The sequence below is a fragment of the Thunnus maccoyii genome, chromosome 20 (assembly GCF_910596095.1).
Source record: "Thunnus maccoyii chromosome 20, fThuMac1.1, whole genome shotgun sequence".
Classification (NCBI taxonomy): domain Eukaryota; kingdom Metazoa; phylum Chordata; class Actinopteri; order Scombriformes; family Scombridae; genus Thunnus; species Thunnus maccoyii.
In genome coordinates this window covers 25,642,381-25,668,690 of record NC_056552.1, presented here as the reverse complement: position 1 = coordinate 25,668,690, position 26,310 = coordinate 25,642,381, and the positions used below count along the sequence as shown (strand labels likewise).

Below are 26,310 nucleotides of genomic sequence, written 5' to 3'. Positions count from 1 at the left end.
TTGCAGTTCGAGGTGTCCTGTCAACAGTTTTACTGGTGTCTCTTTTACAATGGTGGTCTATGGGGAAAATCCTTTTTGGGCCGCAGGGGGATTTTTCGCTGCAATACCGCGAGTGGCCACTGGGAAAAATTGGCCGCAAGGCTGAGCGGCGGCACCCTATCCAGCTCTTATTATACATGTGCTAACGTGCGGTCAGCACGGTTACCAAAACAAAGAACAGAGAACCTCGGATAACAAGACACACAGAGGGAGTGTGACTTCATTCACTGGTAAGGACGCCATTGCTCCTCTACATCTCTACATAGCAAATAGTTTTCTGACAACTAATATGGCTAAATATCATTTAATGCAACTTTAAAGAACAATTCAGGTTAAAGATGAATACAGAGAGTTGAGACTGTTTGTGAACCAATAAACCTTAAACCTCCTGCTGTGAGTTTTATGTTTGTTCTTCCTCTGGTTGGTTTCCTGGTTGAAGCTGCTGATTAATCTCACTCTTCAGCTATACTTCTGTGAAGCTATAGCCCAGCAAGGAAACACTGTACAGGGGGGGAAAAAAGACTGACTTTGGAAGATAGCAACTTAATTTAAGTTATTGATTAGCTTCAGATATTTTAGGAGATATTTTTACACAGAACACAGACTGTAGATTTTGTCCCCCAGCTCTTGTAATCACTTTGAAAAAGGGATGTTTTTGATCAGTTTGAACAGGAGGAACAATTACAGCAACAAATAATCCTTTAAATTTACATGTGGGAATGCTGGAACTGTTTCATGACAGACTTGAAAAAAAATCTTGACCTATACTTTAAATACTCATAAATCCTGTAAGATAATGCCAGTATAAACTATATACAACGTTCTCATTTTCAGAAAACAAGCTGTCTCTATGATGCCTCATATACCAAAGTGACAGCACTTTGAATTGTCTTGTTATTAAAAGAAAACAAGAGAGGCAAAAGTTCAAATATGATGAGTCCAGCGTACACTGGGCACAATGCTCACTTACTGCTGTTTGGGAGACAGTTTGTCTTTCTTTCTTCTGATATTGTTTGTCACTTCCCAGCAGTGTCTGTTGTGATGGATGGGACACTTATTTGGTTCACCCCAACTGTGCAATTTACAATATTTTGACAAATAAACTGTCAGAGAGTATAACTTTAACTTTGGTGAAACATGTCATTTGTTTCCAACTCTACAGAGTACATGAAGTCCAGAGATGTAAGTGTGTGGTCCTGCTGTGCTTGCAGGCGAGTGACACTGATGTGAGGTGATTGTTCTGTAAAGTAGAGCCTCTCTCTGAAGCCACAAAGCTCTAATTCAATCAGCAATTTACATGTGATCTGGCCAGGACAGCCCATCCCCACTGAGAAGTTCAGAAATGACTTGACCACAAATGCAGAAGTCACATAGTATCTGGATGGAGACGATAACACATTCACACATAAAGGTTGTCTCTACACATGCAAATCTATGTTATTTTTGCTCTTCATCTACCACATGAACACAGTCCTCCTTGCATGGTTAAACCTATTTCCACCCTCTTTGTGAGTCAAAAGGAGTTTCTCTCATTTATCATCAGCTAACAGTTAGCTCACCCTCTGGTGGCAGTCTTGCACCACTGCATGTTCTATCCGTAGCTTCACTGGTGAGGATTACATGGATTAGATATTTAGGGAAATCTCCCCGTGCTGCTGTAAATAGACAGATGGGTGTGCCCCGCCCTCCCCCAACATGAGCACACACACACACACACACACACACACACACACACTCACACACACACACACTCACTAGCCTCTCTGTTGCCATGCCAGACCTCGACATAACAGAACACTACAGAATAGAGACAGATGTTTGTCTATTTAAGACTTTAATTCCAAAATCAAATATCCTCAGATTGAGAGATTATTTGTATCTTTTTTTCTGTTACTCATGATGTTTTTATTTATTTTGTAATTACCTCTCAATATAGTAGTTTTGATTGTTAGTAGCGAGTCCACCATTCCTGCTGTGGATTCATATTGGCCACCTATCCCTATGCAAGTGTGCAAATGTGTTTGGCTCCCCTGTAAACAGATACACCAGCTGCTCTTCTGTTATATTTCTGATAAAGTAGCTGCAGTTACCACCAGTGAACATGAGTGTCACCAAATCAACCAGGACTGAAATCTGAAAGTATATGTCTGACGATTTTCTACGTTTTTATTATTTTCAACAAACCTCATGTGAAGAGCCAAAGCAAGAATGAATTGTTCTACTTACAAGTATTGTGTGTGTATCCAAATATATCTTTTTCCTCTGTACCATAGACCTGCCAAAATCTGCTAAAGCCACGAACATTACAGTCACAGTGGTTTGTTTACAGCAGGTTTTCAGTCCAGAGAGTAGTTATGTTCCATTTACAGTGCTTTGCTAGCTTGTTGTGCTACGTCTTGACTTAGTACTACATTGTGAATTTATTTATTTTATGTGACTACATTGCAATGGGGGTTATCATTTTGGAATAATCCATGTCACAGGAACAAATTAAATCAGACTCCACTTTACTTATAAATGATGAATCAATAATTGTTTCCACACATCCAGTTCTCCATTAGACTCCATGATGGCACTAAATGTGATTGGAGAGAGGTTTATGACTGCAAAGCCTCTGTAGCAGGAGGTGGAGGGAAGATGAGGGTTAATTGAGGGGGATGGGGGAGGTCACAGGGTACATGAGGAGAGCGACTGGGGGATAACGGTAGAATGAGGATGTTGGGTCTCCACAGACCCCCTGCAGTGGGGATGAAACTCTTTTCAGAACAAGGACAGATTAGTGCCTCCATAGCACCCCCCATATGTACATATACAACACACACACACACACACACACACACACACACACACACACACACACACACACACAGGTCACCCTCCTCCTTCCACATCCTGACAATCACCACTTTCCAACACAATGTATAGATTAAATCCTTGGCAGCCTTGTTTTTATTGGAGCACAGGGGTGTTAGGATAAAGACCTGAGGGCCACTGTGTCCTGCACAGTGATTTTTGGACAACAATGTAAAAAAAATTAGGAATCCTTTGTTTAGGGATGTGCATCAACCACTGCTGCTAATCTCTTCTGATTGAAGATCAGATACTGTAATTCTTGAGCTAACACAACAGAGGAGGAGAATACAGCTGGCGAGGTCTTCTGTTGGGCCCATAGCGTCCTTGTCCAAGATCTCCAGCATAAAATCTGTGCTGCTGGCCATTGAGAACATAATAAATGACCTTCTCCAGTGGCATCTCAACAACTGAATATCCACTCTGGAGACTCCATGGCACAACGTACCGTGCTCTGGGGAGCCAGCTTGCTGGGATGGGTAAGAGTAGGATCTGTCTCCCATTCTTTGATCCAAGCAGCAATGTCAATATCCTGCCTCTCTCAAACTCCTTTACACCGCTAACTGAGTTTGCTGATAGCCTGGCTCCAGCCAGCTGACCCACCGTGCGCAACTGGAGGGCTGTGCCGAATACAAAGAAACGCTCAGCATCCAGTGCCAACTCTGCCAGCTCCCATTCAGAATCCCTGGAGAGTAAGCGCCCTTACCTTTCTGGGCAATCCATGGAAACGACCCCTGATGCCAGCTGCATTGCTCTGGTCTGGGGGCTCACAGACTGCCATGCCTGCAGTGGGCACACCTCTAGTCATTGCTGGGAATGATGTTACAAAGAATGCTGTGCCCAGTCTTTCTGACATCCACTCAACTGTCCATACTATTATTGTTCATGTGGGCACAAATGATATTAGACTTAAGCAGTCTATTAAGCTCTAACAGGATGATGAGAAAAGCTCACCATTGGCTATTGAACTTTTGTATTGCCACTGGAATGGGGTTTGTTAATAATTTTGACTATTTCTGGACCAAAAAGGACCTGTACAAGATAGATAACCTTCATCCAAACAACAGAGGCACTAGACTGCTCACCAAAAACATTGTCCTAACTGATAACTAGATGTCTAGTAATTTTTTGCAGATAAACAATGACAAGATGGAAATCGTGGTTATCAGGGGAATGGCTAACAGACAGGAAATCACTTACATTGTTAAAACTGTCTCTGTAAAGTCTGACACAGGTCAGAAACCTTGGCGTCATCCTGGACCTCACTTTCCAGAACCACTTTAGCAGTATAACTAAAACCAGTTTTTATTATTTAAGAAACTTTTATCCCAGGAGGAAAAACTCCGTCCATACTTTTATTTACAGTCGCCTAGACTAATGTAACATGCTACTCACAGGAATTATTAAAAAGACATATCGATCGATTTAATTGCATTGTGGGTAATGTAGGCACCAATGTAGGCTTTCACAAGTAAGACTGCTTGGAATAAAAAAAAAAAATAGTATCGCTGGTTCTGCTGCATTGATGTTGATTCTTCTGTCCATCATAAGTCTGACAATGTTACAGCAATGCAATACTAAATCTGTGGAGAACTCTTTTAAGAATGTTTTTAAAAGAAATCAATTTACATGGCATATACTACAAAAAATGTACATCAGAAATGAATACAGAACATATGCTCTTTTTAATAGTTTTACAATCTGTACCTAGTGCTTTGTCACACTGACCAATGACTTACCATTTAATAAACTAATAATCACTCAATATAAGTCGGTTTTAAAGTTTTGGTATGAATACTATTAGATGAAGTGAAAGTCACTATGTGAAGTTTTCATTGTGAACAATCATGGTATGATTTACATTCATCTTTTATCATGAAAGTATATTGTGTGTAATATTAAGGCCTAACAAAATTATAAATGCTGTATGCTGTAAGACATGAAATACAAAGTATATGGGGACCCACTCAGTAAACATTGCTCTTGAGCGTCACTAGTTGTACTGCTACCTTTAATATACCAGAGGTTAGTGCTTAGTGAAGTGGTACCCATCACCACTGATAAACTTACATGCTCATGTTTGGCACTAAGCAGGACCAGCTCAAATGCAGTTTAACGCCCCTATGTGTAGAATGGCCTCTGGGTTTCTGTGCACTTTTTGGAAATGTGTTAGTCGTGTGTTTCCCTACATATGCTTGTAGGTCAATGAAGAACTGACAATCTCAAAAAACTTTGTGTGTAGAAAGCTGAAATCCTAAAATATCAGTTTTGTCTTTCAAAAACCCCACATCAGTCGCCCTTATAACTTACCATGTATCAACACACACAGGGCTCTCCATGTAGTGAATGTCACATTTTGGGTTCATTGTTTATAACCTCCTGATGCTCTAAAGCAAATGCTTGATAAAAGAAAATATGAAATCAAACGTCATCACCAACCAAGCACAAACAGCTCCAAAATCCCACCTCTGACAATCATGATGTCAGATGATGTTGGCTAATGGAAGTTGGACTAGCGCTTACATAACAGAATTTAACTGTCCTGCAAGCTGCGCTCCATGACGTGTGATTATATGTCAGAAGTGATGTAAGAGAGCCAGGAAGGAAATTAATTTGATCCAAATGACTTGAAATGATGACACAAATATTCTCATTTATTTATTCTATAAATGATCATTTATCATCTACCATCAGGGCACATTGGATGGTTTGTCTACATCAGTTTAAAGCCATTTGATGGGATGATAGCTACAAGTCAAATTTCCCAGAAAGACTCAACTTTGTGTGTCTGTGTGTGTTTCTCTCTCTGCCCAGGAAGCAATTTCATTAGGAGTTCCCTGCCTGTCAGGAGCAGAGAGAACAAATGGATGATCAGCTTTGGTGGTTGTGACACACGTGTGTGTGTGTATGGTGTGTGTGTGTGTGTGTGTGTGTGCATGGGTGTGGGTGTGTGCGTGTGTGGATGTGTGTTTGACTGTGTGTGTCTGTGAAAGCAGTACAAGGCCAGCAGAGGGTGTATAAGAGTGTGCATCTACATCACTCAGCTCCTCTCTTTCACCCCGATTCTATGCACTGCTATTACATAATGACTCAGTGTGTGTAAGAGTGTGTGTGCGTGTGTGTGTGTGCATATATGTACATGTTTGTGCATGCTCTCTCCTCTGTCCCGAGGGTACTGTCGGCCAACATCAGCATTGGGACTGTGTCTCGCTCCAGTGACCATCCATCAGCATACAGTACACACACACACACACACACACACACACACACACACACACACACACAAACATACACACACACACACACACACACACACACACTCCTTCAGGCATGACAATTCTCGCACTGAATTCCCTAAACAGGATGCTCAGTTATACAGACTGACCAAATGTAATAAAATATAGATTTAAATAACTTATTTCAGATCAATTGGATCTGATTGGATATACAGTATGTGCATGTACAACAGAGAGCAGTCAGACACACAGGTCAACTGAGGAGCACACTAATGGAACCTTACGTACTGTAGGTTTAGACTTTTTGCTGGGACCTTTCTCAGAAACCTGACTTGCAACTGGACACAACCACAGGGCTGCATTGCCAGGAAGAATTATGTTTATTTTACTCATTTGCAATTGCAAATCAATTACCCAAATGTGTCTGCAAAGTCGCAAAATGTTCATATTAAAAGTATCTGCTCATTCACTCACCTTTTTGCTTTCTTGCAAAGAGTGAGATGAGAAGATTGACATCACTGATCATCTCATCGTATTCTCGGAAAGAGAGCAAATTAGTGCATTTCCCAAAAGGTATTACTAAGATATCACAAATCCAACAACACTCGTAGTGTCAAGAACAACTTTATTGTAAAACCAACATGATTCAGCTTGTGGTCAACATGCAAAAAGACTAATAGATTTAACTAAAATGAGTATGAAAAAAAATGGAGATTTAAAGTTACAGAAAGATTGTTAGACCATGTTTACCTCAGTATTACTGTGTGTAAAGTATGTACATGTACATATATGGTGTGTGTGCGTGTGTGTTCTCCTTCACAGTGCCCTTGCCATAGGATGATGTAAATATTAAATATAAACAATAAATATGTCTAAATATTAAATAGTAATTATTTTCGAGATCAAACATAATATGTGTTAAAAAGGTAATATTAAAAATATGAAATCCTTACATATAGGATTTAAAGGCCCTACACAGCTGTTTGCAATCACCCTGGTTGATCAGACCTCTGCTCAAGCTGAAGTTAGTTGGAGCTCTTCTGGAAATTACTGTATGTGATGTCACCAAACTCTATGGACTAGTAAGAATGATAAGAGTTCAATTTGCCTGGCCACAATCATGCACAGTCTGCACATACTCACACAGTCCTGAGAAAGATCTAATCAGGTATCATAAGTTAAAACACCTGTGTAGGTGGATAATGGGCGTGTAGCAGCATTAAATTCAGTTGAGATTGTCATGACATGGATGTGGACCACAGAACAGGAGGGCAACAGTCAATGTACGCTGTCCATACACATTATTGACAAACTGACAAAGCAAGTCAGGATCTCTACTCCCAAAGTGTGTGTGTGTGTGTGTGTGTGTGTGTGTGTGTGTGTCTGTGTGTATTGAGAGAAAAAGTGGGTTACAAAACATGCACTGCTGTTGATAAAATAAAGTACCATCAATCTAGTATCAATCATATTTTCATCTTTCCTCATTTGACATTTGAGACACACGATGTACAGAAGACATAGCAGAAAATGGTTGTTATTTATTCTTCCTCTACATTCAGATTTTCCCTTCCAGTCTGGATAAATCTCACCAGTCTAATGTACTGTTTGTAGGCCACAAGCACAGAACTCCATGTTCTTGTGATCCATTAGGATGAGACAAACGTTTATTATATGTTGCATAATACTTACGGAATACTTATGGATAATACTTACAGTATCATCTCATGAGCTGTAATCCCTGTGCAAGCATTGCTTAACAGTGTTCCCTGTCAGTATGACCTCATAGATCTTGTCTCTATTCTTTTGATATGAAAAAGCTCAGTGTGGCTGCTCAAGAGCATTAAATCAAAGCAACAGAAGTAGAGGAGCGGGAAGTATTAGTTTCATTGTGAAGAGTTGAAAATATTTATTCCAAACAAAACCAATCATTTTAAGAATTCCTATACTAGTATTTTCACAGGTCTATATTTTAATTAAATTTCATCCTTAACCTAGTAAATATAGGTCCACTTACTAGCCTTTTAGCAGAGCTTTCAACTATTGAGATATGGTTGAAAACTCCAAAAAGATAGTAAGCGGACCCTGAGTTTGGAGCATTTGGTCAAAAGTCTAGATTTAGTCCCTTTATGTAGCCATCCAGCCCTACCACCACATGCACAAAATATTACTCTAAAATGCATGGACAGCAACTGCTGCCTGGATGTAGGAAATCAATCTTAAAAAATTATGTGTTCTTTGGAAAAGCATTAATGTGGTGGTTGGTGTAAATAAGTGAAAACAGACAAAGTTGCCAGTTTAAGAGATCTCAGGAGTTGTTTTTTGACAGAACATTCATTACTTGAGGTCCACTTACTAGATGTCTGTCACAGCTTTCAGTCACACCTCATGGCCTTCATGAACATAATGAGTTTGCTCAGTTGTTGTCACATGACCAAGGATCCATACTTAAAGGTGCAGTGTGTAGAATTTAGTGGCATCTAGTGGAATGGACTTGGCCGGAATGGAATATTCATAAATATGTTTTAATTAGTGTATAATCACCTGAAAATAAGAATTGTGTTTTCGTTACCTTAAAATGAGCCCTTTATATCTACATAGGGAGCAGGTCCTCTTTCACGGAGGCTGCCATGTTGCACTGCCATGTTTCTACAGTAGCCCAGAATGGACAAACCAAACACTGGCTCTAGAGAGGGCTTTTTGTGTTTTTTGTGAGTTTCTCGGCCATTGTAGGTTCTCTTACATGCGCGGAAGGGAGGGGGAGGGGTATTCAGTTGGTTGCAATCTGCATCGTCACCGCTAGATGCCACTAAATCCTACACACTGGTCCTTTAAGTTACATAATAACAACCAAACCATCTCCATGACAACTGAGCAAAATCCATCTGCTGATAAAGGCCATGAGATGTGGCTGAAAGTTTAGTAATTTAGTAAGTGGACTTTGAGTTACAATTTTTTTTGTCAATTGCTACTTCCATGGTCAAGAATGACCCTTCAACTTCAACTTTTCTGATGGCTTTTGAAGTGTTGAAGTCTCATTTTATTAGTAAAACTATTTTTCTCACCTCTGTTCCTCATGAAAGACTATTTGGCAGTTGTGCAAGAAATGCAACCTTTGTGAAGCTTTCTTTTTTAGTTGAGATTGTCACAAAAGCATTTTAACTCTATAGGAATTATTTTAAACCATAATCTGTGGCGCTGATGTGGTGGATTGTACTCTGTTATGTTATACTGGACTGGTTTGAGAAGAGATTTTGTGTATTTTACCACACTGAATCCTTATTATCCTGCCAAAGAGTCTGATTATTTATTGGCAGGTATATGCAGTACCTCCAGTAGTCATTCTTACAGAGTGACAGCCCATTCTCCTGAAAATTACATTTATATACGACTAATTAGCAACAGCAAACACGTTTTGACAGAAACATTAACATTATCAACTGACATGATAGGGACCTTAATGTGGGTCTTGCCTTGTCTTGACAAGGGTCCCTGTGTCAAATTCCAGTTTCCAAACCTTCATTTTTTAAGTTTTGTGCATATATGTTGCATATTCCTAAATACAACTGTGTTAAATTAAATGAGCACACAGCAAACCAGGTGCCAGACAGCTTTATAGCTTAAAAAAACTGTAGAAAGTTTACAGAGTGTGGGAAAATTTTGGTGGCAATTTTGGTGTTGAAAGGGGCCCAGCAGCATTTATGCCCCTGGGCCCCTGAGAGGGTAAATCTGTCCATGTAGGCTGTAGACAGGTTATGTAGCTACATGTATAGGTGTTCATGTAAAGCTTAAGTGTTCTTCTTGAGCTACACTCACCTGATTTCCCATCTGGTCACAGCTAAACACACAAACATAAAGCTGAACCATAAAAAGTGAGCTCAGTATGAGTAGAAGATGTGATTTAGCTCTCATGTTGAGTTGTGACACGGCTGTCCTGCCTGTTTTTATGATGTAAATGAGCACAGAGTCTATGGTGAAATCATACACTGATGCTGCTCATTTCCATCCTTTCTTGTGTTTCTCCGTGTGGCCACACCCATCCTCGTGAAGACTCGGCGTCACCTTTTTGTTGTATTTGTAGGCGGGCTCGCGCCCAGCTGGCGATGTTGCACCATCGGGACCTTTTGTCAAGCGCGCGAGAACCAATAATGTACTTTCCGCCTAAAACTTTCTAAATAAAAGTCTTATTTACTAAAACTTGAAAACAAGACCAATTGTTACTACAAATAATAAATTGTATAGATACACTAACCTGTCATAAATTAACATGCAGTTAGTGTAACTAGGTTACTTGAATAAATGACCAAACAAGCCTATGGTAGAAGGTTTAGAAAATTGGCCTCTCAACAATAACACGTGCTGATTGAACAATGCAGGTATATGATTCATTTAAAAATATATTTTGACATTGTTCCCAGTAGACTTATATACGGAAGAGGATGTGAAAATTTTAACTCAGAACTGTGTACCCTTAATATCCAACTGGGGTAAAAACCTTATTCTATATACGCTGTCGTTGTCGAAGCCTTTTGCGCCTTTATTTTGAAGTCAGTATTGTCCTGTTTCCGGTAGTGTTGTGTCTTAATATGTGCGCGTGACGCTGCCCGTAGCGGGACTGTTCAGGTTGTAGAGGCAGAGAGAAGGGACCGCTCAGTCTGCACAGAAGAGGCAGGACTTCAGAGACAAGGTTGTCCACAATGTTGACAGCAGAGTCGTTTTAAGCCATTTCTAGTTTGTGTTTACACGCACCAAACGCTGAGAACCCAATGAATGGAGTTGCTTTTTGCCTTGTTGGAATCCCACCTCACTCAGACACTGAAGTAAGTCATCACTCAATATTCTGAATAAGTGTGTTTGTCTTCTCCCGGTTATTACTAAAAGTATGTTCCCTTTTTATCGTGTTTTGTTGTTGTGCAGTTCTGTTTGTCCTTTTGTAAATTGCATTTTCTTTCTTTGGTGCCAACTTATAAACATGAGCTTATCTTCGAGATCTTTAATTTAGCTCAAATATGCTTTTTCTGCCTGTGAAAAGCGAATCAGTGGTAGCAGCAATATGCTAATCAACCTAAAAGCATCTTACAAACTGTACTTTAGTAAGACAGTAAATGATTTTGTTTGTTTCTTTATTCACCTATAGCCTACATTTATATCAGTTTAATACAACTTATTCAGACAAAACTTTTTTTATAATAAAAATGAATCAGTCTCAGGATATGTGTCAGGTAGAGGAAGTTTTCAAATCACATCAAGGTTTCATAGAACCTCAGTTATAGCACAGCTCCAGAATGCACCATCTCTACCAGAAACACACTCCTGTGTTTTTGGAGATGTTCTCATGCACTTGTCCTGTCTTATGCAACTTGTCAAACTCCCTAGCTCCAAAGAAAAGTGCAAGCTGCAGGCTGTTCAACCACATAATGTTAATCCATGAATAAGTGATGACTTCAAGTGCACTGCTTTGTTTGAAAGCAGAGAGGGCCGATGCTACATTCAACTGCAGAACACAAATAGATCTAATAATGTGCAGTTAGTTAAACAAATCAGTACCTCAAGATTTGAACATGTATCCAAAACAGCCCATTTTTCTGCACATGAGGGTTTTTTTCTCACCAGTTAGATCATATGCAACATTCTGCAAATGACTGTATAATTTCTCCATGATTGCAGGGAATGCAGCACATATTTTTGCTGTGACAGTTTTACACCCCCTCCATCGCGGAGATGAGGTACGGGTGGGTGGGCAGGGAGACAATAAGAAATTGGGCTGGAATGCATGTATTTCCATATGCCAGCCCACATATGCACAGTCAGTTACAGAAGGCACATTGTAGCTGTTATAGTCTTCTCTCAGCGGACAAAAATTCACTCAAAAATGACACAAGATTTGAAAAATTTCAAACCGACTCTTGAAGGCTAAACTTAGAAACGAATAGTAACGAAGGCTGTCACTGACCTCGATGATGACAGTTTTTCTTTGATCACTCGCATCACACAACACATTGTTCTTCGCTTGGAGCGTATGAGTTATTTTCACATTATTCACAGCTTATTACTGTGGGATTGTGTCACGGCCCAGTTAGCATCAGGGTCATGGGTCATACACTAGAGATAACCGCCATCAGTGGTAGAACTTTCAAACTAAAGTTGTAATCTCAGACATATATCCTGGTCTCAAGTAGCATGTAAGATCAATTTTTTTTTTACTTTGCGTTCTACTACTTTATTTTATTATTTTTGAACATGAAACAGCATGAGCTGGTTTATGTTCACTGGCAACGGTTTTTCCAGTGCCACAAGGTCAATGGTGTGTGGACACTGGTTGTGTCTTGTGTCCTGGGAATGGTTGAAACACTGAAGTCAAGGTTAGGGATACATCTTGGTTTGGTTAAGGTGCAGGGAAGATCATGGTTCTGGTTAAATGTTGAAAAAGTAAAGACATGCTGGGTAATGCTTCAAGTCAGCGTTGACTTTTTCAGTATTTCAAACAAGACGACAATCCTTTCTGAACCTTAACCAAGTGCTAGTGATAAACCACGAAGACATGTTAGTTCCCATGAGCAGATGATATAGGAGAAAATCTTTCATCATGATGTTGATGAAAAACATAATTCGAGTGACATGTAAATTAATGTCTCAAATGGGCTAAATAGTAGCAATGCACCAATCAAACTTTTTCTTTCCTGATACCGAACCTGATACCTGAACTCTGGTTATCTGCTGATACCAAGTACTAAATACTAAGTTGGAGGTCACCATGACATGAATGTAACTAGGAGTTGAATCACTGAATTACTTACTTTGGCAAAGAAACCGTGTTTAAGATTCAACATTCAAAGATTTATTCGTCACATTCTCATATTTTCAATATGTGCAGTAAAATGTGGGTGTGGCATAGAGGATGTTCTAAAAGGCTGATGTGCAATGATATTAATACAGTTAAAAGATACAAACATTCAAAATACATGTAATATAAGGATTAAAATGTTAAAGTGCATATTGTCACACACTCAGAGACGGACACTCTAAACAGGGAGAGACTTGGACATTTCTCTGGTCTTTGTTTAGGAGCGGCTGAGATTGTCACTAATAGCTGGTCCACCTTAAGTGAGCCTTCACAAGTTAGGCTAACCCATTACCACTAACTTCAGGGCTAACCCCCTTCACTTTAATCATCAGGTGGCAAGCAAGACATAGAAACCTGGCTCGAGTCTTGAGGAGCTGTAGCATTTATTCACTGACAAATAGCCTAAACATTGCACTGCTACGTTCACAGCTATACTGCTAACTTTATACTCTCTGCTCTGGTCGCCAGCCTCATGTTCCACGGCGTTATATAGGGATCTATGGTCCTGAGCAGAGTTCCCAGATCAGTTGGTGATGCTTTCCACAACACCACAGTAGAAGGTATTTAGGACTCCAGAGAAACACTCAATCTTCTAAGCTTTCTGATGTGGTAAAGCCGTTGTCTTGTCTTTTGTCAGCAAGATGTTTGCGTTTGTCAACCGTGTCAGATTCTCGGTGATTCCTGTCTATTCTCAGATGTGTGTAGTTCCTCTGCTACTTCCTCTCAAAATCTACAGCCTCTTGGTTTTGCTGACATTCATTAAGAGGGTGTTGGCTTTTCACCATAGTGACAGGTCCCCCACCTTTTCCACTTAGTCCTTCACAACATCATTGGTGATGCAAATCTATCACTATCACCGCTGTGTCATCAGCAAACCTGATTTTGGAGTTGGAGCTGCTCCCAGCCATGCAGTCATGTGTGCACAGAGAGTACAGCGAGGGGCTGAGTACACAAGCTTGGGGGGCACCTGTGTTGAGGATCATATCATGCCAGAATAATATATTTTAACAAATTGCATTTCAGTGGTACATGACCTTTTGACAGGTTACACAGTGCTGTGATTCATATGCAAATATAAACAACCCTCTCATCACACTCTTCATGACCATTAGCTGCATTGTTCATGAATGCACATCTCTTGCATAGTCATCCTACTTTGCCAAATGTCTGGGTTATCTAAGTCCCCCCCTACATCCCACCCCCCTCAGATTCTGTGTGTTCAGTGGAGCAGGCTGCTCTTGCCTTATATGTCCTGTATCAGGCCTCCAAATGTTGCCCCTAGCTCAGGCAGTAAAGGCTAATTAGTTAGTGCTGGGCTTGGTTTCACCTCACGTGACCACATGAGAAAAACAGCAGCATTTCTCTCTCACAGCAGGTGCTGGATATCAAAAAGGCCTGTTTGTTTTTTAAAGATTTGTTTCAATAACCCATGAAATCTTCCACATGGAATTCTCACATGATTTAGAGTAGATCTAATGGAAAAGAGAAGACGACTTGATTTAGTGTGTTGGCCATAAGTTGATGCAGCTGGTTGATGACTAGGTTAGGTTACATTCAGGGGTGTTTAATCAACATAGTAAGTCTAATCAACATAGTTCCAGTGATTTGAATTAATATCCTGTTTATATACTTAATAACTTTTATACTGACAGATTGATGTGAATTTTTTCATCACTGTCTGTGGGAGTAGCGATTCACTGGTATTTGTGAATAGCTTTAAAGCATTCATTTGTATTTTTATTTCTTCTGTAGTATTCAAGAAATGCAATGGAAAGACCAAAACCAACAATGTCTTCTCTCAGTACTTTCTGACTTCCATACTCTTACTTTTAGTAAATTTTTCCCAAATATATAGCTTTTTAGGTTCAGTAATTTCCTAGAACAGCTGGTCACTGTAGTTTTTAGCAAACATTACTCAAACAGGAAAAAATAATGCATTTGTTGTGTTGGGGACTATTTTCAGTGGCAGATTAATCCATATTTGGTGCTCTGGTGAGTATTTCTTGCAGTAGAACGGTGTGTGTGAAACTGGTTTATCAAATAGACTTTGAAATTAATGCAAATTAAGATGTTGTGGCTCCAGTCATTTAAATCCTTATAATGTGGTGCTTCTCAGTATCGACTGTATATTTGACTACATACAGTCATATAGTGATACTTACAGTATTAGGAGGTCCTCATCATTTATTAAACATTTGGCTTATGAATCCCCCAAATTTACAGATTCTGCAAAACCTTGGATTATGTTAAAGTTGAAGAGAAGAAAACAGAAATATCATATTTTCATCACACTTTCTACATGGTTTTCCATTGTTAGAGCTTTGACTGACACTTTTTTAAAGATGTCATCTTGTTGTGCCCTCTTCTTCTGCAGTGGTTTAACAGCACCACCCCAGAGAATTAGCGCCACCTACTGTTTATCTTAATGTGCTCAACTCCCAATATTCACATAACAGTTAAAGTGGAAGGAAACGTGCATTTATTTGGATTGTCTTTTGCTGATTCTCTGGAAAATTTGGTTAAAATGTGTGCTGTGTTTGCATAGAAACATCCTATGTACTGTTGTTTCCTAAGTAGAAAAAATAGCATTATTGCCTCCATTGCAAATGCTGAAAAAAGAAAAATATGACATCAATAATTTGTTGAAACACATCAGGCTTTTTAGCACCAACGAAACCGCTGAGGAAATGCTGTATTGTGATACAGGCCTTTGCCTTGTATATGGAGGGTTTTCACTGTTCTGTCAATTAACTGTCAGCAGTGAAGACATTTACTATCTGGAAAAGCAATATCGCTAAGTGACTTTCCTAATTACAATGATGAAGTGTCTCCCTGCTAACAAGAACGAACCTCCTTGCATTAGGCAGGGGAGTGTGTGTATGTGTGTGTGTGTGTGTCAGGGGGAGGGGCTGGTCATGAGTGACAGGGAGCAAATTGCACGCTGCAGATGGGGAACAGTCATTGTTGTGTTGTGGTGTTTTTTTGGACTTGAGAATGAGAGGCTTGGCTCTGTACTGTATGGCAAAGGCGCGGGCGGGGGGGGGGGGGTTACTGTTCGATGGGTGGAGTGTGTATGTGTGTAGGGTAAGGGGGGTTGACAGGCTGAGACTTGCTGTGAAATGTGTGACAATGGAGCTCTGTGTGTTGTGTACTGCATGTTTGTGTGTGTGTGTGTGAGAAAGACTGGAATGATGTGGGTTGATGCTGCGTGGGTCAAGGTTGAAAGGTCGGACATGAGGCCAGCACAGTCCTGCACTGATGGCTGATGGTTCCCACCTAAAACCATGGGGAAAGGTGTGTGTGTGTGTGTGTGTGTGAGAGAGAGAGAGAGAGAGATAGAGAGAGAAAGAGAGGGGGTTACTTTGCACACTGGACCATTCTTCTTCCAACAGGTGGGTTGCTCAGGAATGTGTCAATGAAAGAGTGGTGGTGATTACACTGCAGCAATGGAATGATGTGTGTGTGAGAGAGAGAAAGAGTAAAAACTCTCAGATGAAAGAAGTAGAGGAAAGTGCAACAGAAAATTCTGTTTAGTGAGTTAGAGCTGGACAGAAAGATCGATGGAACATGAGCAGATAAAAGCAGAGAAAGTGAAAGAGGACTAGCCGTGCTCAGGAGGGATCAGGTGCAATCAATTGCTGCTGCGGTCTGCTTGCAACTTGTGTGTGTGCGTTTGTGTGTGTGTGTGTGTGTGTGCACATGCCCCCCTTTTACCCTGCCAATCCAGAAAACTCCAGCTGGATCTCTCAGGGGGGATGTAGCCCCATCTGGGCACCCAGCTGCTGCACTGTGTTACTGGGATCAGGTACCACAGTGCAGCCCTACCACGCTCTCTCAAACACCTCACTAACCACTCAGCTCACACTGAATATTTTCGCACATTTCCACTATATGGCAACGCGTTTTCATGCATAGTTATGTTGGAAAATTCAAAGTACTTTTGTGTAGTTGAGCAAAGTAGAAAACATGTATGGAATTATATTTTTTTTTCATACAGATAAGTTTTGTAGAAAAATGATTGTGCAAATAGTCGTTTAATTTGAGCAAACACATTGTGCCACAGTTTTATGCGATTGGAGAATTGCAGTAGGTAATTTCTGATCGGCAGTTTTGTCTCTAATTATTGGTTACAAGGGAAGAAGAGAAGCTCAGAATGTCCCGTCACATGCACTCAGAATTCAGACACAAATATAATTTTATAGTCATGAAGATGTGGGCAATTATCATACAAGGGAGATCTAACAAACAGCTGCTATTGCTTTCATTATGGGAAATGTAGGATCCAGTGTTTCAGGAGCTTGACCCATACCAGGGACTAAAAGTTAGGATATTGCTGCCTCTGCTGCTTTGATTGTGAACATTCTTTTGCTTTTCATTTGTCTCTTGTGAGTCATGCTGCCTGAGGAAGAACGCCAAGCTTTAAATGTGTTGCAATCCACGGTAGCTGCTGATTCAAGCCTTTTCTGCCTTCATAATATTACTCCCTCACCTTTTTTCATTTCATTGCTCCCTTCCTTTTTCCTGAGTATTTTCAATGACTCGTTTGAGAAGCCCTATTCTACTGTTTTCCGTTGATTCTCTTGTGAGTCCCCCAACTTTATGTAAGTGTAAAACTGGAATTACTAGATAATTTCTAGAACACTGCAACACTTACTGGATACAAATCCCCCCACGGTTTGTTCCTAACTGTGAACATTAAAGAGAAAAGGTTTTGGCGATACATTATTTTCTAGCTGTCCATCATTGACTGCTCTTAACCTGGAGTGGCTCATCTGCTGTTTACTGCTCTGATTAGCTTTATTGTGGTGGAACTGGGCCAAAGGTGTCAAACTGGCACCACAAGCCCATCTGGCTTCATGCCTGGTGATTGGAACAGCTACGCTTCCGCAATACTATCAAACCATATTGCACTATAGCTTTGTGCAAGCTGTGATACGAATTATTGAACACATCAGTCACATTATGAAACAAAAGATTGATGAGCACTTGAAAATTAATGTTTTGTGCGTTCATGTTTAGATAATGATGCATATCCTATGGATACTGGGACTGAAATGAGATTTGATGAAACAGTCAAGACATACAGTTTAGTTGAGCTGAAACAATTAGTTGGCAGTTATATGTAAAGTGCTGATATTCGTCTTTGTGCTCAGTGTGCAGACCAACAAACATGCTGTTGAGTGTAAAACACTGAGATAAAGCACACAGAGAAAAGCACTGCGTCTTGTTGAAGGCATTTGCTTCTCCGATGGGCAACATCAAAGATGAACACTCTGCCTGATATCCACTGATTTCATCATTTCCACATGTTTCTGAGCCAAAGACCCAAAAATAGACTGAACACTTGTCAAACTTGTCAGGTCAGTGGAAGGCAAAGCAACTAATGCAGCAAACAGGATTCAAAACAAGAGAAGTGATGTGGTTAAACAGCTCATCATCATGTCATGAGGAGTTTGCCCATAACAGGCTCTTATTTCTGTCAGCACTCTGACACAAATATGCACCAAAAAAGTTATTTTTTGATGCTTATAGTTCTTTACAGTAATGCTTTATTGTACAACTCCGAAACATCCTTGTAGAGTAAGTTTTCTGGAAAAAATGCTGGAATTAAAAAAAATGTCCGAAGGCAAGCATGGATTTCAGCAGATATGAATAAGAAAGTTAGCAATAATCAATAAGTAAGTAATAATAAGAAAATGTATAATGTAAAAAAGTGTGTATGACTTTTTGAGACAAAGTTCCTGGACTGAAAATCACTTTTTGTTTTGTACCTTGTGCCGAAAATGGATGAAATCTAATTATGGACGTTGCTGTGTGGTTAGTAGTAGGGATGTGCAGAGATCCCAGTATTTGTATTTGTATCTGTATTTGTTGAGGCAGCAAAATTATTTGTATCTGTATTTGTATTTGAATGAAAGCGGAAAGAGGCTTAAAAATCCTGTTTTTGTTTTTATTACACTTTTAATTTTCGAAAATTATTATGATTACTGTGCTAAAACTTTACAGACCTATCTATTTGTACACCCATAACACAGAGACAGCACACCATTTAATGTGTAGGGAGGAACTTCAAAGGCAATTATTGCTTTGCACTTCTCATTTATTGCCTATTTTTTACAACCTAACTTTGTGGAAAGGAGAAGGGGAACAACAGTTTATGGAGAGTCTTTAAGAGCACTTTGCTTGTGTCAGTAGCTCAACTATATCTCTGGGGAACACCCCCAACAAATAATTTTGAAAATATTTGTATGAAACAAATATTCGTATAAAACCCACTATTTGTGCTTTGCCGAATGATGTATTTGTATTCGTGCACACCGCTAGTTAGTAGACTTACACCATCATTTTGGGACAAGTGTTTACCTTTTATGATAATGAGATTTGTCCGTGTGTAGCATTAATATAAATGTTGTTTATGTATTTAGTTGTTTCATGTAGAATTGGTTGATACAGTACTGCTTGTCTCTTTTGTACAGGTATGTTTGATTGTGTTGTTATCATCACTGTGGTTTCAGGTTCTGAGGTGTTCAGTGTCTCATGATCTACATGTAGTTTTTGAGGGTGGAACATTGTATTTGCTTTTAGCAGGAAATACAGTACCTTACAGTATGTCAGACTAGTTTATGGTATAGAACAGTAATTCTTCAGAGCTCTTGTTATCAATGTGTGTGTCAGTGTGGTATCCTCCGCTGTTGTTTCCTTCCTTTCCGATAGTGAAGCGTTCTTTCAAATACAAAACACCAAACTGTTTTGTCCCGTTGCCTCCTCATGCACACAGAGCTACTGTCTAATGTAGAACAATGCTCGTACACATCTGCCGCGGCTGGTCTGTGGTCAGTTCTAGTCCACAGTAAAAATAGAGTGTCAGCTGAGAGACAAGTGGACCAGGCTGATCTCAGAGCAGGTCTGTTCACAGGACTCAACAATGAGGAGTCTTTAGAGGTCTTTGGTCACAGAGTGTCCCAGCCCAGTGTCAGTGTGATGTTCATGTTGGGTGAACCAAACAGCTTAGGGGGATTTTTTTATAGTCCACAGATGACAGTGACTCATTCAACATCATTTTGACTCTCAGCATCACTGACTGCGTTCTTTCACCCCAAAGTCCAATAGCCTGTCATGTAAAAAGCAAAGTAACATGAGATGAGTAGCAGACGATGTGAAATGTTGATTGAACATATACATTATCTGCTATTATTTAGAGTTCCGTCAATAAATGGATTGGCTGATTGACAGAAAATTAAAAAAGTGCCAAAAATTCATCTGTTCCAGCTTTTCCAGTGTGAAGATTCGCTGCTTTTATTTGTCATATATTGGTTAACACTTGGCTGAACAAGATTAGATATTTGAATACATCTTCTTGAGCTGTGGACTCAGAGGGGCAGTGGGCTTGTTTCACTATTTTCTGCCAATTCATAGACTAAACAATGAATAATGAAAATAATCATCAGTTGCAGCCCTACTCCAAATACTGGAAAACTATAAGTCGATAAGCTTAAATGATTGGTATCCATCATATGAGTGAACTGGGAGAGTCTCCTGAAATGAATGTGGCACCATCAGCTAGGTCATTGCTCCAGACAAGAGTCGCCACTCTGTTGGTGATGTTCAGCTACAAATACGCACAGTCCACTCCAAGTCATAATCGGGTGTCGTTAGAGGGTGACGTGACTTCTCCCTCGTAAACCTCGTTTGGCAAGTAAAGAGAGACAACACATTAACTTCCAAGTTAAAATGATATCTGTTTACTACGTAATGTTTCTTAGTTACCGCTGATGTAATCAGTTGTTTGAGGTCATTTCTTTCCTTCTTTGTTATTTTTACTGAGAAATGTTTTAGTCAGGAGCTACATCCTGATGATTTCCTGCATTTCAAAATAAGTCGGAATCATGAATGTTGGGTTTTTTGGCAACAGTTAATCAGGACCCAAGCTTAGCTTTTGATGATCTTTCCTCTTACACCACTCCACTACTCCCCAGTGGCTGAACCCTTTCCTTCTTTTGTAAAACTATCATATTCATGATTTAAAAGCTGAATTTTTTCCATTTTAGTCACAGTTTTATACTTTGACTGGAAATGTGTGTGTGTTTGTGTATACTGTCTGCCAAGGTGTGGACAGAGCTAACTAAGGATATTAGCTTGTCAGCTGGTCAAAATCTGTGGCACTTTTTCTGTTCTAATTTCCCTTTTGATGAATTGAGCTGAAAACTGCTCTGTATGTTGGTTTTGACCACTGAGACACAGTATACTGTATATATATACTGTATGTGTAGCTGGATGACTATTCAGACCACAGCTGTGGCTCAAATGAAAAAAAACAATACAAAGATATGCATAAAAAAGAATTTGTAGTTATTTTTAGCCCAGAATGATTTTCACAGTTGACTAAAAATAGGTCAATTAGTGAGCTTTCCAAGCTTTCAGAGACTGATTGTGAGTGCATGTGTCCTCCTTTTACAATCATTTAAGCTTCCATTCTGACTCTGCTCTTCTCATGTTGGAATATTTTGCTCGGTGTTCTGTGTATATTTCTCACTTGCAAGTAAGTTATTTAGCACACTCTTATCTGACATGACACACTAAGTAGGGAGAGGTTCAGCTTCATGCTCCAGAACACAAGACACCATCTCCCACACGGTCTCTTTCACAAGACTGCATTTCAACTTTTTTATATCGTACCTGACATATCAGAACAGCTGATCATTTTATCAACTGAAACAAAGACATCATTGATCACTTTATGTGTTGATGCTTTTTCATCTAGGAATTGAAGATGACTGCAGATGTCTAAAGTTGAAATGTAAAGTGTAAGACTGTGAGAGACACTCTAACAAACCCTAACATGACACAGTAAACATATTGTACTGTGTATTACACTGCATCAGGCATGGATTCAAATGTATATGAGATCATTTTACATGTGCTGTACTGATTCACAGTGCACTCCGTCAATCAGAGGACTATTTTATGTGCACTTCATTATTTCCATAGAATGGCTCTTTGTAAAGCTTTGCTGCCCACTTGTGGCTATAAAGCAGAATCAGTGAAATTCAGTCATATCTCCTCTTTTCTCTCTAGTTCTGCTGTGTGTAGGTGTCCGTCCTGTGGAAAAAAAAAGCTCTTTGAATATCAGCTATACCTGCATTCTTCAAGAACTATATGCTATGATAATAAACATCTCAATGCAGGGAATCTGAGTAGAATGTGTTAGAAAAGATGAAAGTATTGGAAGCTGCCGGTCGGAGTGTAAATACTCTTACTCCTTTGTTGAGAAATGGTAGAAACGTTTTGTGTCGCTGGGTGGAAACGTGGCCGTTATCATAGAGTGGAACAGTGGACATCAACACTGTTTCCTGATCTTTCTCAGGAGAGGAAACTGATGAGTTTAGAGGGAAGGAAGAGGATGCAGCCACTAACTGGGGAGGCTGTAGAGGAAGTAACAACACCGTAGTTTCTTTAACCAGTTACTGTCCTCACCAATCCCCAAGAATCATTTCATAACAGCTCAACATGTAAAACACGCAACACACAAATTGTTAGCTTGTGTGAGGATTTCACTGACGTTAGAGTGTATGTACTCTGTGTGTGTGCGTGTGTGTGTGTGTGCGTGTTGGCAGCCCTTACGTGTGCTGTGCGCTCAGATCACTGATCTGTCCCACGTGTGGTATTGTGGAGGGGCTCCAGTGTCTCTATTCAGCATCCCCTGCTGCTGTGTTACTGAGTTTAGTACTGTCATCACCTCCAGCCTCCTCTTTATCCCTCTATTCATCCGCTCTCTCTTTGTCTCTTTTCTGTCTCTCTCTCTCTATCCCTCTCTCCTAAAAACACTGGTCGGTTTAAATTGACCAGTGTTTTGGTCAGTTTAAGTGCAGCCTGAGTGTGAGGAGAAGAGCCGAAGCTGGAGCAGGAAATCATGTGCAAGCAACTATATATCTGAGTGCGAGTACACAGTTTGAGCTTCAAAATAGACCAAAAGCAAGAATTCTGCACAGACCAAACCCTACATATAGATAATAATATTTGAATTTAGATCGTTTAAGAGTGTTGATACCCTCTCTGCTCACAAATTCCATTTAAACTTTTTTAAACTCTTCTTTTCTCTCCGTCGTGATGTTCCCCTTTATTGCTTTTTAAATCACATTTTGCCGTTTTCACACTTCACTGTAGCTTCAGTGACATGATTGTGTCTTCACTCTCTGTCCCACAGGGATTATCTCTGTCTGTGCGCTCCTCTCTCTCTCTCTCTCTCTCTCTTCTCACACGCTGTGTAGCTGTGTGTTTCCTCCCTCTCTCTGTCTGCGTCTCCCGCTTTTAGACCGAGATTCTGCCTGACAGCTCTTTATTTACCTTGCTCTTTGCTTCGTTCCTCTTCCCACTCATTCTCTTGCTCCTCGTTCTCCCCTGAACTAAAGCACTCACTTGACCCCGACTGCGGAACATTTATAAGTTTACAACTTATGTAACGTAAGTGGGTGAGTTTCATTTTTGAAAAGGATCACAAAAACATGCATATACCTATTGTGTATCTATTTCCTTTATACTTTGAGGACACGGAGTGTTTTCCATTTTCATAGAGGACATTTTGTTTACTGGCACCATCTTAAGGAAATTCAAGTGTAAGTGAGTCTGCCAGGTGCAGAAAAAGTCTGGAACATTCTCCATCTGAGATATGATTGTGCCTTCTCATGATTTAGAAATGTCAACAGTTTCAGTATTTCTCTGATAAAGTTTGCTTTCATACTTGAGCACATTTCCTCTCCGTAGTAGTGCTCCTTAATAAAGCTGAAACCTGAACTTCTAAGTGATATTCCAAATCACATCGACAAAGCCTGTGAAATAAAGCTGCAACAAAGATTATTTTCATTATCCACAAATCTGTTGATTATTTTCTGGATTAATCGATTAGTTGTTTGGTCTGTAAAATGTCAGAAAATGGTGAAAAATAACAATCACTGTTTCCCAAAGCCCAAGATGACGTCCTCAAATGTCTTGTTTTGTCAACAGTCCACAACCCAAAGATACTCAGTTTACTGTCATAGACTGAAGAAACCAGAAAACATTCACATTTGAGAAGCTTGAACCAGAGAATTTTAGCATTTTATCTTAAAAAATGACAGGAAACAATTAATCGATTATCAAAATATTGGAGATTAATTTAGTAGTTGACAAGTAATTGTTGCAGCTCTATTGATATTTGTAAAAATGCAAGTTACTAAAAATCTACCCTTTGAACAATCAAAATCTATCATATCTTAGAATAGAGAAAGTAAACCTAGTAAGGTTTAATTTTTCAGTAAGACTGTTGAGAGAAACCCTCGATGAGAGACTGAACACAGTTACAGAAGCTAGCGCAACAGTGGCTAGCCTGGAGGTGACTCTTTATATTGCTAATAGCAGAGGTAATGACAACTTCACATTCAATGTAAAAGTCCACTCTTCTCAATTCACAAAGAATTAGCTAGCCAGCACTAACCTTATACTCAGCCAAAGATATGAAGTCACCAGGTTAGTCACTGTTCCACTAGTTTCTGTTTCTGTGATATCCACCAACACCCTGTTCTAATCTTGTTTTTCCAACTTTTAAGCTGTTCAGCTGCTATTAAAGGACGGGTTCACAATTTTTCAAGTGAACTTTCAAACTACAGTCAGGTGCCCAAATGAACATTGAAATAGGTTTTTCTTTCCATAATCAATTCCTCCTCTTCATACTGACCATTAGAAGATCCCTTCATAATGCACTTACTATGTTAGTGATGGGGGACAAAATCCACAGTCCTCCTTCAGTCGTCCAAATGAGTTAAATCAAGTAGATATCTTTCAACGTTACAGTCTTTAAGTGCCAAAGTCCCTCTTTTTGTTACTATACTTCCACTGCAGCTCAACAGAGAAACACTGTCCGAGGAAACACAAAGAGGGAATATGACGCTAAAAAGACTGTAAATGTGTCAGATATCCACTTGATATGAATAACTCAGACTGATGAAGACTCATATAAGCTTCACATCTACTTTTAAATGACTGTGTGGACACACTGTGGATTTTGGTCTCCATCACTTACATTGAAAGCACATTTGAAGGGGATCTTTTAATATCCAGTATGAACAGGAGGAATGATTACAGTGTGGAAAACCTCTTTCACTGTTTATATGGACACTTGACTGTTGTTTTAACACACACTTGAAAAACTGTGAACCTATCCTTTTAAAGCTATGTTTCAACTAGCTGCAGCCACTGGACTTGGCCATGGACTCACATTTAAAGCCTTTTTAAAAAATGCTTTTAAAATCTTTAAAGACAGAAAAATTGAATCGAAAACAATATGAGATTCTCATTCTTATGCAGATATATGGAGTGAACCAAAAGGAAGGTTATGTTTTAGTAAATTTTGAATAAAGTTTTCATACTACTAAGTTTTCTTACTACTAATTGTCTGTCTTTTCACTGAGTGTGTTTCATGATGTCTGTCCGCACTATAATTTAGTCCAGGGAGGACAGTTCACAATTTGGTCATATAGTCAACAAGCATCTTTTTGTGCCCTCTGGGAGGACTGAACCTAAAGATGACATCAAACTGTCCTTATGAACCTCTGCCATTATTTATTTTGTTCATGGCATTTAGCACCCCTTTTAGACCAAGTCTGAATATACACTGTACATTCTACATATAGAACAATTGATTAATAGATAGGTATAATAAGTGACTTTAATTAAATGTGTTGTTTTTTTTGCTTTAGTTGTAGTTGCTCTGTGTCTGAACTGAATTGAACAGAGTCAGACAGCCAGAGAGAAGCAACGCTCCTCTCGGCCATCATGTGGTTGGTCTCCTGCATACAGGCGCTGCTGGCCTTGAGCTGCACTGGAGTCCTAACAGAGGCGAGGCATAGAGAATCAGGGCAGAACAGAGGCATATTCTCCTCTGAGTCACCCATCACATAATGTTATTTTTGCTCTGGCTCGACTCCTCCATGATTACGAGTCTGCACAGTCAAGAAAACAGATTGGTCACAATGCTTTTCCCAAACCAACGCTCGCAGGCTTGCACAGTAATGCCGGGATAATGTTCACAGTGGGGTTTTTTTTCTCTTTTAAAGTTTCAGGCAGCATAACTTCAGCTGTGTAGGTTTCATTTTACAGTGGTAATATAGTGGAAAAACAGGAATGTAACGAATAAAAGGAGAAAGTGTTGCAGAGGATGAGTAAGACAGAATAGGAAAGTAAAGGCCAGCGGAGGACAAGAGATGAGAGATGCAGAGGCTGCTGGATGATGTTTGCATGGACGTCAGCCTCTTTTAGCATCTCTACATCCCACTTCTCCCTCTTTATCTTCATTCTCTCTTTCTCTCGCTG

The 26,310-nt window shown here is 39.7% G+C and overlaps 1 protein-coding gene across 8 annotated transcripts in view; it reads left to right on the top strand.

The window, feature by feature from the left end:
- The window catches only part of LOC121886919 (rho GTPase-activating protein 23-like), a 73,991-nt gene that overhangs the window by 18,621 nt on the left and 29,060 nt on the right, over positions 1-26,310 (top strand). For 6 of the 8 annotated variants that reach the window (XM_042397325.1, XM_042397329.1, XM_042397322.1 and 3 more), the window contains exon 1: positions 10,747-10,942. The exons of the other annotated variants lie outside the window; for them this stretch is intronic. In XM_042397325.1, coding sequence (XP_042253259.1) covers positions 10,889-10,942 — 54 coding nt within the window. In that variant the 5' untranslated portion in view covers positions 10,747-10,888. Of the gene's footprint in view, positions 1-10,746; positions 10,943-26,310 lie in introns of those variants that run through there. 8 annotated transcript variants of the gene reach the window in all.